The sequence below is a fragment of the Scylla paramamosain genome, chromosome 47 (genome assembly GCF_035594125.1).
Source record: "Scylla paramamosain isolate STU-SP2022 chromosome 47, ASM3559412v1, whole genome shotgun sequence".
Taxonomy (NCBI): Eukaryota; Metazoa; Arthropoda; class Malacostraca; order Decapoda; family Portunidae; genus Scylla; species Scylla paramamosain.
In genome coordinates, this window is record NC_087197.1 from 228,334 (window position 1) to 240,000 (window position 11,667).

The window sequence follows — 11,667 nt, forward strand, 5'->3', positions numbered from 1 at the left end:
TTATTCTTCATCTATTTTTTTTTCTTCCCTTTACCTCTTATATTGTTTTTAGATCCTCCCGTGCCGGTATCAGGACAATATCCGTTTTTCTGTTCATCTATATGTAAAATCTCTCTCTCTCTCTCTCTCTCTCTCTCTCTCTCTCTCTCTCTCTCTCTCTCTCAGTAGTAGCTTCAATACCTAACGCTAGAGGAAGTATACGCGAGGAACAGACAAGGGAAGTGGACAGAACAATATCAGCACTTCCAATCCGGTGAACCTTTGCAACTCTCCCCTGCTGTACTACACTTTGCTACATTGAAATACACCCTCCCTTTCTGTATCACACCCTGCGTGTCCCAACCCTGCACCTGGCCCGCCTAGACAGGGGCGCTGGAGTCTGTATAAATCATAACGAGTGACACACGCGGCTCAGGAGGCGGGAAAATAGTGAAATAAGCTAAAATTAATTCAATCCTAGGATCTAGTTGACAGGAACACAAACTGTGTGATCATTAACAAGACTCTGCAACCAAATTTTCTCGTCATTATAATAAAAGAAAAAAATAATTTAAACAAAAAATATGGAAATGAAATAAGTTCTACGGGTTTTAAGCGTGAAATGGGATGAAAAGTAAGGTAAATTAAAAGTAGTGAGACCCAGTAATGTTGGTATCCCTGGTAAACATTAACACGCTGGAGGAGGGGGGGGGGGAAGAAAGGAACAGGTCAGGGAGATGGTTGGTGACATATTTCGCATTTTTCCCTCATATTTCTCTTCGTGAGGCTGCAGGAGGTGAGTGGCGGGTGTGGGCGCGTAGGGGCTGCCTGCTGTGAGGTAAAAAGGGCTTGGCACCGACTGTACTGTCGCTAAATATGGGAAAATGGGGAAAGAAGTAGAAGGTTTTAGGGAAAGGAGAGAGGAGAGGAGGGACGAAGAGGAGGAGGAGGAGGAGGAGGAAGACTGAAAATGGAAGAGAGGAAAGTTGAATACAAGAATTAATTTGTTTATAACTTGAACGTAGTGAATAACAGGCTATTAACATAAATATTAGCAAGAATATGCCAGCTTAATTTTGGTTATATTATTATTATTATTATTATTATTATTATTAGTCGTTGTTATTGATATTAATATTGTTATTATTACCATTGTTATTTTTTTATTCTTATTGTTTCTATCGTCTGTCATTATTATTATTATTATTATTATTATTATTATTATTATTATTATAATTACCAAATTTTGAAATTTCAGTTACCAGTCACCATATTATTGCAGAGGTGGTGGTGGTGGTGGTGGTGATAATGATAGCTGCGGTGGTGTAGCACAGTGGGTGTAGCTTGTAGCACTCCACCACCACGGGCTAGGCAGGGTCTCACTCCTTGTAGTTCTAAATGTAGTACACTTCAGGGAACATGTGTCAGCTGACTACTACTACTACTATTACTACTACTACTACTACTACTATCACCTCTAGCTCTACTTCCATACTACAACTACTACTACTACTACTACTACTATCACCTCTAGCTCTACTTCCATACTACTACTACTACTACTACTACTCCACAGCATCACCCAACAGCATTTCCCCTCAGCATTGCCCCCTGCAGGAAAGCATCTGATGGCTGGGAGGCAACACCACACAGTCAAATGCAATACTGACTTGTAATCTAGAGACACTGATCTATAACTGTCATGTGGTGTTGAATGACAGTGATGCTGGTGTGTAGCAAGACCAGCAGCACCGCCTCCCTCAGTGAAGCATCAGGTGGCAGTGAACCAGTGCCATCATGCAGCACTGAGCACATGGAGGATGATGGCAGTGATGACACATTACAGTGACAACACCCTCAGACACAAAGAACACAGCCTTTGTAACAGTGATTGCAGTGATGACCTATAATCTGAGGACACAGGGAGCATGGCCATGAAGGGGAGTGATGAGTTGGTGCAGGGCAGCGTTGGTGGCAGGGGAGTGGCAGTGTTTACGTGTGAGGAGTGTGGGCGAGTGTTCAGGCGGCGCAGTAACCTATCTCGGCACCAGAGACTGCACAGCGGGGAGCGTCCCTTCCAGTGTCCGCAGTGCCACCGCCCCTTTGCCCACCACAGCTCCCTGCAGCACCACCTGAGGCTGCACAGTGGCGAGCGGCCCTACCAGTGTGCCGTGTGCCTCAGGACCTTCCGGCAGCGACCCAACTACTCCCTGCACCTCAAGACCCACACAGGGGAAAAGCACTTCCGCTGCCATGCCTGTGGGAAGGAGTTCGCCCAGCGTGTGCATCTCACCACCCATGCCCGCCTGCACTCCGGGGACCTTCCATACGAGTGTGAGGACTGTGGGAAGAGGTTCTCTCAGCGCTGCCACCTCACCCGCCACCGAGGCACCACAGGACAGCCGGAGCACACGTGTAGTTTATGCAGCAGGAAATTCGTCACTCAGCCATGTCTCAATGCACACCTGCAGAGGATGCATGGAGGGGCGCTTCAAAGGACCCACAGGGGAGGGACACAGTGTGGGACCAAGCAGAAACAGGAGGAGGAGGAGGAGGACAAGAGTGTAGGTGGTATGAAGAGCAAGGCACAGGGTGGAGGTGGAAGCAGGAGCAAGGTGAGAGCCAAGGTGGAGTGTGAGGTTTGCCACAAAAGTTTCCGTAAGCCGTCACACCTCCGCCACCACCGCTACACCCACACTGGGGAGCGGCCCTACCCCTGCCCTCAGTGCGGCCGCAGGTTCTCCGAGGCCAGCAGTCTGCGGCGCCACATGACCTCACACATCAGGGCTCACCTCACTCATTCCACTCACCCTCTCACACCCACACCAAACACCCCATCACACCCTCACACCCCTGTCCCAGTCACCCCATCACACTCCCTCACTCCCACACCAGTCACCCCATTACAAACTCACACAGCAGCATCAAACATCATATCACAACCTCATCCCCCAGTTCATGAAAGCCCAGGTATAATCCAGTATCAGAAGAAAGAATTAGGTTACACTGATATCTGCCAGAGCCTTCAGTCCATACCCACAAAGGAAAGCCCTGGGACTGGTTCGCCTGAGGGTGTTCAGGGAAGTTTGGATAACGTCTCAGGAAGCCCTTGTAACTTTGGCAGTAGTGAAGAGATGCAAGACAGTGGAACCAGTGAGCATAAGGTTCAGGAAAGTTGTGTTGCTGCTTATGTCCCTGGGGAGACTGATGATAAGGATGATATGGCTAACTGTAACATTGAGAAAGAGGAAAATAGGACAAGCGTAACCCAGTCTTGTTCCTTCCTTCCTCGCCCTTTTGTAGCAGTGAGTCTGTTTCTGTTTGGGAAGAAAGTGAAGGAAGAGGCTGGGATGGAGGAAGGGGAGGAGATGAGTGTGAAAGAAGAGCTTGAGTTGATTGAAGAGGCTGTTTAATGTATAGACAAAGGACAAGGATGAGAAGTCTGGTTAAATTAAGAGGCTGTAGAGAAACGTGCTATTGGAGAAATCAGGAGGAAGTGTGAAGGAGTTTGGAAGGGAAGAGACTGTATGTGGTTATTGGAAATGAGATGCTGATGGTAATGACTATAGCAAGTAATGAGCTGAAGGAGATTTTAATGAAAGAAGAGAAGGAGGAGTTTATGCAGGAGGCTGTGAAATTAGGTGGAGAAACAAGATAAAAGGAATTGACTAGCACACTGACAGGTAAAAGGTGGTGAAGGGAAGAGAAGCTGAGGATTCATCAGAGTAATTCTATATTCCTTTGAAGCCCCAAGGGTGAAACTAGCTGGAAATAAGTACTGAACCTTTAGCCTGTGCTTCCCTCACCCCTTCAGGAGACTAGGGTAGTGTTATTGTAAAGGGATTGTTTTGAAAGACATTTAGACAAAGAAAGGGACAGGAAGAGAGTTGAGAAGAGGATGATAAGGTGCTAATTAATGAAAGCAGCCACTTTTACTGTCATGGTGAAAGGAAAAAAGAAAAAAATGAAGCAAAAACAAGAAAGAAAGAAATTAAAGATGAGAGAAGGGAGATGAACAAAAGAAGATAGAAAAAAAAAAAGATGTAACAGTGAAGAAAACATTTGAAATATACAATAGAGAAAAGGAAGAGGAGGGAGACAAGAACAACAAGGTACAAACTGAGGAAAAGACATCAAAACAAAAACAACCTTTCAACCTCCTGTGTAACACCTGGACCCAATCAAAACTATCAAAACAGGTGCATCAAAGCCAAAACAGAACCGCGTGATAAGTAGATGAAGTAGTTTAAATATCCGAGCAGTGTGTGAATTAATCTGTTAAAAGTGAGATAGCCATGGTTAAGTGTTGCAAAAGTGCTTTAGTAAGTTAAATGTTTGTGGGATTTTATAAATATGTGACCTTCTGCTCCTTCTACCCCACCCATCTATCCAACCAGCCATCTTTCTGTCTACCTGTCTGTCTATCTGTCTGTCTACCTGTATCTATCTATCAGTATCTGTCTATCTATCCATCTATCCATCTGTTTATTTATATACCTATCCATCTACTTGCTAATCTGATTATCTATCTTTCTATATCTGCCTGTCTTTCTTTGGCTTTCTTTCTGTCTACCTATTTATCTATCTATATCTATCTATCTATCTATCTGTTTATGTATGTATGTATTTATCTGTACTTGTGTCCTTCTATCAATCTATTTATCTATCTATCTATCTATCTATATGTCTACATCACCCTCACTCAACCTGTCAGTATCTATCCCACTTCATTCAATGTTACCAAGAACAACTCAATTATTCCAAGGTTTGTTGCCAGGCCTGGTAATGCTGCTTCTTGTTTATGCCTGTACTACATAATGCAAGTCCTGTTTGTTTAGTGACTAGTACAGCTATATATATATATATATATATTTTATATGTGAAATAAATGCACTGAGAAATAACTTAATTGGACCTTGTAATGTAATCCTTGTGTAAATGTATGTTGGATTTGGATGAGGTTAAGTTAGGTTAGTGTTGGTTATGTTAGCTTAGGTTGCTTTGGGCTCGTAATGTAACCTTGTGTGACGTGCGATTGGGTGTTGGGCGAGGTTAGGTTAGGTTGTTAGGTTAGTTTGAGCTTGTAATATAATCTTTTGTATATAGACTGTATATAGACTGTATATAGACTGGTTTATGTGTGTGTGTGTGTGTTTGTGTGTGTTTAGTAAGGGTTACCAAAAGAGCGAAGAGGTGTGAAGTAACAAGCAATTCTGAATGTTTATTTATGAACTTATGGGTGATGTGTTTATATGAGTGTTAAGTAAATGTTGCCAAAACAAATGAGAGATGATAATGCAGTAGACAAAGACTGAAGTGGGCATGGAATAGGCATACTTAACAAAATTAAAACAATAAGAAAGTAGGCATGAGATAGCAGTGAAATAGAGATGGAATGAATGAGACAAACACTGAAGGAGGCATAAAATAGACACGCATAGCAATGAAAACAACAGGCATGAAATGGGGATGAAATGAAGCAATGAATAAAGCAAATTAAGCATACATAACTTAATTAGAGAGGCAGCAGTCATGGAATATTGAAATAGGAGTGAGTGAGGCATGAACCAGGAACCAGTGGGTGCAAAAGATGAGGCAGTGATGACTAGTGATTTTTCAAGAGGAGAGAGTTGAGATATAAGTGGAGTGATAAGTAAAGATAAGCAGCATCACTTCACTTCACACACAGCATCTCTCGGACTTACATTGGTTGTTACAGGTAAGTTCCTTCTTGCTGACTATATATGTGTGTGTGTGTGTGTGTGTTTGGTGTTATTTGGGTTTGTCATTGACGGTTATGGTTTTGTATTTAATTTTTTCTGCATGTGATGGGGGAAAGAACCAAATTGTCTCTCGAAAGAAGTAGATTGAAAATATTGTATGTGAATTGGTAGTTAATGTGATTTTTGAGTCACAGGAAGGAAAAAATAACAGTTGCCAAAAAAAATCTCATAACCTTTATCTTTTATCTATTTATTGCATTTATTTCCTTGAAAAAAAAATGTTTTAGAGTTTTATTATTCATTTATTCATTTTCTGTAACAGAGTAAGTGAGGATGGCCGAGTCAGGAACCAAGGCCTTTGCAAACACCCACATAGCGGACATATATGCTAAATTCCGGCCAGCTCCCCCTGCGTCCCTCATCAGGGCAGTGGTGCAGCGCGTCACTCAGGGGCAGCACAAGGTGAGGGTGATGGGAAGCGAGTGGAGGCCGTGGAGTGGTGCTGTGGAGTGGTGCTGTTGTTAATGGTTCAGATATTTGGAACTTGTCACAGCATCTGGTCCCCCGCTGTCCTGTCTTAAGAGGATGACTGACCAAGAGCAACAAAATGAAGAAATAAAAAGCTCATTAAGGTGCCACTGTACTATTAATTGTTCAAGTGTTTGTAGCTTGTCACTGCAACACCTGAGCTTCCACTGTGCTCTCCTGTTCATTGTTGTAGTATTGTTGATATTGCTCTTATGGTTATCTTGCTATCTAATCTTTTTCCTCCTTGAGACTTGCAGTACAGTGATACAGATAACAGCTGACAGACCCAAGAGTTTCTATAAAAAAATTTAGTTAATCACCCACATTATAAAACTTGCTGCATTTAGAACAGGAAAAAAAGATGTAATATTTGAATGAATGGCATCCACCTTACCTAATCTGTCCTTAATGGCACGTGGCAGGCTGGGGCAAGTGGAGGGGATGCGGCACAGGTGTGTGTGGACATGGGGTGTGGCTCGGGGCAGAACACGGCCCTTCTGGCACCACACTTCGCCACAGTGGTCGGAGTGGATGTGAGTCAACCGCAGCTGGACATGGCAAACCGAATGCAGCGCGATGTGGGAAATGTGTCTTTTAGGTGAGTGTGTGTGTGTGTGTGTGTGTGTGTGTGTGTGTGTGTGGTGGGAACAGTGGTTAGTAGTTGTAGTAGCTGTTTTTATTATTTTTCTTCTCTTCTATTGAGCTTACATATTCTTTCCTTTTTTTCTAATTTTCTCTCAAAGTTCACCAAGAAATACATGCATAAGAAACAATACGCATTTCATGTCCTTGCCTGCTGTGTTATGCTTCATTTTTTGTGTGGTCTGATATATGCCTTGAATCTCTCTCTCTCTCTCTCTCTCTTTCTCTCCCTCCCCCTAGAGTCGGGTCAGCAGAGGCCATGCCCTTTGATGCTGAATCGGTGAACCTTGTGACCTGCTCTGCCTCGGTCCACTGGTTCAACTTGGACTCCTTCTATCAAGAGGTGAGTGCCAAGAGGAGGAGGAGGAATAGGAGATGGAGGAGAAATAGTAGTAATAAAGAAGGATGATCATAATACAGAACTAGGCAGCTTGTCCCCTCTTCCCTCACTCAAAGCAGGGACAAAAGGTACATTGCTGTGATACCTTGCAGACTCAGACCCACAGGAAATACTTGTCTGTCTTACTTTCTTTGTTTTATTATTTTATGTATTAATTTTGATTTATTTATCTTATTATTTTCATCTCTATCATATGCTATACCAGATTCAGTAGTAATAGTAGTAGTGGTAAGAGGAGTAAGGAGGAGAAAGAAGATAGAATTGGAGGAGGACTTGGATGGAGAGATGGAAGAGGAGGAGGAATAAAGATGAGAATAAGAGGAGGAGGAGGAGGAGACAGCTAGATGACTGAATTGTTTTACCATTGTTTGTATTTATTTAATTTTCATTCCTTTTTCTTTTATCTTTATTTGGTGTGTACTCTTGTTCTCCACCACCACCACTACACCCTACCCTCTTGTTCCTCTTTTTTGCTCTCCTCATCGACCACCACCAATACCACCTAACCTTTCTTTTCCTCTCTAATTCCATCCTCACCACCTCCACGTCCCCGGCAGGTGGACCGAGTGCTGTGCCCAGGTGGCGTGCTGGCGTGTTACAGTTATCTGGGCTGTACCCCTATCTGTCATGGCCGCAGCCTGAGAGACACATTTCTGCAGGTGAGTTATGACTGGGGTGTGGCAGGGGGGAAGAGTGACAGCAGGGGGAGACTGAAAGACCCACCCTCTCTCTTTCTCTTTCTCTTGTTTTTATTAATGTTCTTTCCATTTTTCTTCTCTAGGAGGGACAAATTAATAGGCCCTTTTTTTTTCTAAAGTTGTTGCCATGTGTAGGCCTAATGGCTTCCTGCACCAACCCTAGTATTCTTATGTTATGAGAGAAAGGAACGAAATTCTCCCGTTTTCTTCTGTAGATATGGCATGATTTGGGTGCCTATTGGACGCAGAAACACAACCTTCTGCTTGAGGAGTACGCCACCCTGCCACAGCTGTACCCCAACGACACACACATAGGGTAGGTTCTCTTGCCTCAGTGTGCTTATTTCATTGTATCTCTGCAGGATTGAGTCAAGCTCGTAATGTCCCGTCTTTTAAAGTTAATTTGTCATGTGTATAGTGTCTTTAAACCATCACTATCACCATCACTATATCATTGTATTCCTTCTGCTTCCCTTTCCTTAATGAATCACTATCTCTTCCTCTTCCACCACCACCACCTGCTCACCCTCCTCTCCATCTTTCACCACCACCTCCCATCACTCCCACCCTTTCCCTTGTATTCCCAACTTCTCCCTTCATTGTCCATCACTCTTTCCCCCCACCATCTGCCACCTGCCACTCACCACCCTTTCCTTCCCCACAGGAGCAGTGAGGGAGGGTTCATTGTGTCATCTGAGGACAGCATGGAGGGGCTGGTGGGGTACATGGCCTCCTGGTCTGGCCTGGATAAGCTGCGGCGCAAGGAAGGGGAGGAGGCAGCAATGACCTTCCTGACCAAGGCAAAGAAGAGGTGTGTTCAAAATGCCTTCATGTAAAATCTTCTCCCAGTTTTTCTTTATCAACAAGGGTGACTTAAACTGTTCTCTGTGTCATTAATGAGGATGGAACAAGAAATAATGGGAGCTTGAATAGGTTTAAGCAAGAGATAGAAAGGAAAGGTTCTCAGTGGTGAATGAATGGAATAGACTCATTAATCAGCTTGTTAGTTAGTTAGTTAGTTAGGTTAGACAAGTTTATGGATGGTGAAAGGTGGAAATAAGCAAGCAGGTTTTGTACAGGAACTGCCATGTGTATGCCTGATTGCTTCCGGCACCAACCTTTGTGTTCTTATCTTGCATTCACTTCTCATCTTCACCTCCCACAGGCTCTTGGCAGCGGCCGGCACCGAGGATGAGCAAGTACCAATCACTCGACAACACAAATATTTTCTGAGGATGTGGCAGAAACCTTCCCCTTGACCACCTCCCCACACCACCATACAGCCACAGGGGAGCAGCGGGTGAGAGGGGAATGAGAGTAGTGTATAGAGACAGTATTGAGTAGATGAAGAGGGCATTAGTCCAGTCCTATGTAGTTTAAAGGGCGCAACTTCAGTTTGGTGTGGTTCTGAGAGATCTTTTGCCAGCCTTAAGTGAAAGAATATTATTGACTTCTGTTTGTTTAAGTTTGGTTCTGGAGTCATTGATAGAGAAGTAGTAGTAGTAGTAGTTATAGTAGTTCTCTCTTGTTAACTTAGATCAATTAAATTACCAACAATAATAGTAATAGTAGACTTTTAATGGCCTTTTTTACCTATGTGTGTACAGTAGAATGTCAATAACACTCGAATCTACTTAAAATTATCACTTTAAAACAGAGATTGAGGATGAAGTGATAATAAAGCAACTAAAGAGTGAGAGAAGATAATAGCAATGAAAAAAGAAAAAGAAAATGAGAAAACGTGTTAAGAATTATCAGACAAGTGTGAAATGGTAGAGATAAGATATACTGATAAAGAAGTGAAGCAAAAAACATTACAAGCAAAAGATAATATTTACAAAGAAAGGAATAAGAAAGAAAACGTAATAAGAGGCACAGCAACAAAATAGCCGAAGAATGAGACATAAGATAATTCTGATTAAAAAAAAGAAACAAGTTAATAGGAAAAAAAAAACAAAAAAAATAAAGAATGATAGAAATAACAGTAATTAAGAAAAAGAAAGGTAAAATATGAATAATTATCTTACGTACGTCTTCACCTCCTCCTCCTCCTCCTCCTCGCATCTCCATCCCTTCCCCCCCCACCTCCCCGCCCTCCCAAAGCCATCTGGTGACTGTCTAAAGCAAGGCTCCCGTAACTGAACCACCTCCCTCATTACCTAACCTAATTGCCCGCCTGCCTCGCCTAATGGACGCCTCAGGTAGCGAGACTCACCTGTGGCTCATAATTGGTTCGTTTACCTCCTCCCCAGACCAACCAGGACATATGGCATGCAAGGTTGGGAGTTTTTTTTATTTGTTTATTTTTATTTTTGTTTTTTTGTTTATTCTTTTAAGCTGTTGTTTTGTTTTGTTATTTTTTTGTCTTATTTTTGTTTTATTTTATGTTTTGTTTGTTTTTCTCTCACGGTTTGTTCAGAAGAAGGAAGAAAAGGGAAAAGAGAAAATGATAAGAAAAGTGAGGAAAGGTAAAGAAAAAAACGAAAAGAAAATAGAGAAATATAAGATACAAAAAAGGAAAAAGAAAAAGGCAAAAAAAAAGAAAGAAAAAGAAAAACGAGAGAGAGAGAGAGAGAGAGAGAGAGAGAGAGAGAGAGAGAGAGAGAGAGAGAGAGAGAGAGAGAGAGAGAGAAATGTGAAGAGGGCCGGACCACGAAGAGCGCACCGTACAGCAAACGAGGTCACACAAGGCGGAAGCAGCAATTCAATCATTCCTGCCGTTGAAAAGACCACGAGGGGTGTCTGCCGGGCAACATGCGCGCTACTTACACACTTATGCCGTAAACCTCCTTTCCTTTCGTGGGGGAGAGAAGTATGTCATGGAGAGTTAGTAGATATTCAAGGTTATATAGCCAGACTGCTTTTTGCTCTTGAAAAATATAATAGGTGTATATTTAAGTGAAAATAACTAAATAAACCAGCGAAAATAGATTTAAATAGGTAAGATTTGATATTTATATGATATTTACGTCTCAGTTTATGGAATTTATTGTTAGTGGTGGTAGTAGTAGCAGTAGTATTAGTATTATTATTATTGTTGTTGTTGTTGTCATTATTATTATTACTATTATTATTTTACACGAATTCGGTAATCAAATAGGAAGGAATAAGATACAGAAGATTGATACAAAAGGCCACAATGAGAGAAAACGAAGAGGAGAATTAATAAAAGCACAAACTAAGGAAAATACGAAGGGAAATAAGAACAGAAATGAAAAGAGAAGATAAATGATGAAAATAAACTAACAAAAATTGATACGAAAGGCCAGAGAATGAGAGAAAACGAGGAGGAAGTACAGAAAAGGAGGAGGAAGACGAAGGAAAATAAAATGAAAGAAAAGAATTAATGAGGGAAAGAGATGAAGAAAAAAAAAGGGTTAAAGACCTAGGTGATTGCAGTTCTGAAAGATGATTATGGGGAGAAATGTGATAATGGTTGGATAAAAGCATGTAAATTAGGGGGACATGAGGTGGAGCAGCAGGAAGGGGATGCGAAAAAAGAAAAATAGCGTTATCAGAGACACACAGACAGACAGACAGACATGCGGAGAGAAAGAAATTATGTAAAAATATGTAAAGACGAAAAATAAAAACGGTATTATCGTAAAGAGAGAGAGAGAAAGAGGAAAAAGAAAGAAAAATTAAAATATCAAAGAATGAACTGACAAAAACAACAGCAAAACTAGCGGGAAAAAAA

General features: G+C 42.0%; 2 protein-coding genes across 3 annotated transcripts; both read left to right on the plus strand.

The window, feature by feature from the left end:
• The first annotated feature begins 307 nt into the window (after window positions 1-307).
• LOC135095075 (zinc finger protein 883-like) lies at window positions 308-4,888 on the plus strand. Of its 2 annotated transcripts, none has more exons than XM_063995759.1 (2): window positions 308-775; window positions 1,556-4,888. In XM_063995759.1, exon 2 carries the CDS (start codon window positions 1,908-1,910, stop codon window positions 3,390-3,392), a length of 1,485 nt encoding a protein of 494 aa, XP_063851829.1. In that variant the 5' UTR covers window positions 308-775; window positions 1,556-1,907; the 3' UTR covers window positions 3,393-4,888. The 2 variants fall into 2 exon arrangements, with proteins under 2 accessions (XP_063851829.1, XP_063851830.1); XM_063995760.1 differs by having other exon boundaries at window positions 699-719.
• A 144-nt stretch (window positions 4,889-5,032) lies between these two features.
• Window positions 5,033-9,536, plus strand: LOC135095077 (uncharacterized). The gene is made up of 8 exons (XM_063995761.1): window positions 5,033-5,698; window positions 6,025-6,164; window positions 6,653-6,828; window positions 7,113-7,215; window positions 7,830-7,931; window positions 8,186-8,286; window positions 8,635-8,781; window positions 9,136-9,536. The coding sequence occupies exons 2-8, from the start codon at window positions 6,036-6,038 to the stop codon at window positions 9,227-9,229; spliced, it is 852 nt and encodes a 283-aa protein (XP_063851831.1). The 5' UTR covers window positions 5,033-5,698; window positions 6,025-6,035; the 3' UTR covers window positions 9,230-9,536.
• Window positions 9,537-11,667: the final 2,131 nt, after the last annotated feature.

Excerpts from the sequence above, each read along its gene's own strand:
- LOC135095077 (XM_063995761.1), top strand. The coding sequence starts at position 6,036 with ATGGCCGAGTCAGGAACCAAGGCCTTTGCAAACACCCACATAGCGGAC. Across the intron at positions 7,216-7,829 it reads TGGACTCCTTCTATCAAGAG|GTGGACCGAGTGCTGTGCCC; the intron begins GTGAGTGCCAAG and ends CGTCCCCGGCAG. Across the intron at positions 8,782-9,135 it reads CTGACCAAGGCAAAGAAGAG|GCTCTTGGCAGCGGCCGGCA; the intron begins GTGTGTTCAAAA and ends CACCTCCCACAG.
- LOC135095075 (XM_063995759.1), top strand. The coding sequence starts at position 1,908 with ATGGCCATGAAGGGGAGTGATGAGTTGGTGCAGGGCAGCGTTGGTGGC.